Source organism: Antrostomus carolinensis, unplaced genomic scaffold, assembly GCF_000700745.2.
Source record: "Antrostomus carolinensis isolate BGI_N321 unplaced genomic scaffold, ASM70074v2 scaffold28781, whole genome shotgun sequence".
NCBI classification, from domain to species: Eukaryota; Metazoa; Chordata; class Aves; order Caprimulgiformes; family Caprimulgidae; genus Antrostomus; species Antrostomus carolinensis.
This window is the reverse complement of record NW_010293936.1, coordinates 1-1,050: the sequence shown is the minus strand read 5'-3', so window position 1 is coordinate 1,050 and position 1,050 is coordinate 1. Positions and strand designations below refer to the sequence as shown.

The window sequence follows — 1,050 nt, the reverse complement described above, 5'->3', positions numbered from 1 at the left end:
CATCAGGGAGCAACATTTCGCCCCCCACTCTTAGTTTTGTTGCTCATTTTCTTTCCTCCAACTCTCTTTTAAATCAGGATTGGTGCTTGGAAGTCGTTAGCAAGCCCCAGGAAGCAGCTCCTGCTGCAACTCACAGCTTCCAGCTCTCCACTGGCTCTGACTTTTCCAGTTCTTTGCTGCACAGATGGGAAAAAACCCCAGAACAACCCTAATTGTCCCTTAAACCCCCCCGTGTAGCTGCAGGACAGGCTGGTCCTTTACGTGGCACCTTCATTCAGATTCACTCTGGATGTTCTCTTCATCTTTCCATTTTTCTTCTGAAAGATGTAGAGCAACAAATCCAGCTGCATCCACGGAGAACAGGGTGGATTCAGCTACTCAGACCATTTAATTTATGCTGCTTTTTTTCCTCTGGCAAAAAAAAAATGGCAGGAAGATGTGGCAGGGGAGGGTGAGGTTGGCCATGAGGAAAAGGTTCTTGAGGCAGAGGGTGGTGGAGCACTGGAACAGGCTCCCCAGGGAGGTGCTCATGGCACCAAGGCTGACAAGATTCCAGCAGCATTTGGCCAAGGCCCTCAGGGACATGGTGTGAATGTTGGGATTGTCCTGTGCAGGGACAGGAGTTGGACTCCATCATCCTGGTGGGTCCTTCCCACGCACAACATCCAGTGATTCGATGATTCTTTCCAAAAGCACGCCCGTCCTTGGCGTTCCCCCGAGCAAAGGGCCCTCGTGGAGGCTGAGCCCTGCACTTGAGACCAGCAGAACACACCTCACCTTTTTGCTTTTTCACAGGCACACCATCATCATCTTCTGACAGGGAATCGGATGACGTATGAGGTGGGGTTTTAACTCCGCAACCCTTGGCATGGAGAGCTTTTGTGACATCATCTATGTCATCAGAGTCTTTGGGGGGCCGATAGTTGGCCACATGGTCCACTCGAATCGTCCTTCCTTTGATCTGTGAGAGGAGAAATGCTGTTAGTGAAGGCACAGACCAGCTCCCATACCTTGTGGGTCACCAGGGCTTCTGTTGGACGTGAAGCAGCA

At 51.2% G+C, this 1,050-nt stretch overlaps 1 protein-coding gene across 1 annotated transcript in view; it reads right to left on the bottom strand.

The window, feature by feature from the left end:
- Positions 1 to 961, bottom strand: part of RBMX2 (RNA binding motif protein X-linked 2) — a gene marked incomplete at both ends in the record, with an annotated part of 1,325 nt that extends 364 nt beyond the window's left edge. Inside the window, one exon of the mRNA XM_029087340.1 lies at positions 778 to 961. Within this exon, the coding sequence (XP_028943173.1) occupies positions 778 to 961 (184 nt within the window). The remainder of the gene's footprint in view (positions 1 to 777) is intronic.
- Between the last annotated feature and the right edge of the window lie 89 nt (positions 962 to 1,050).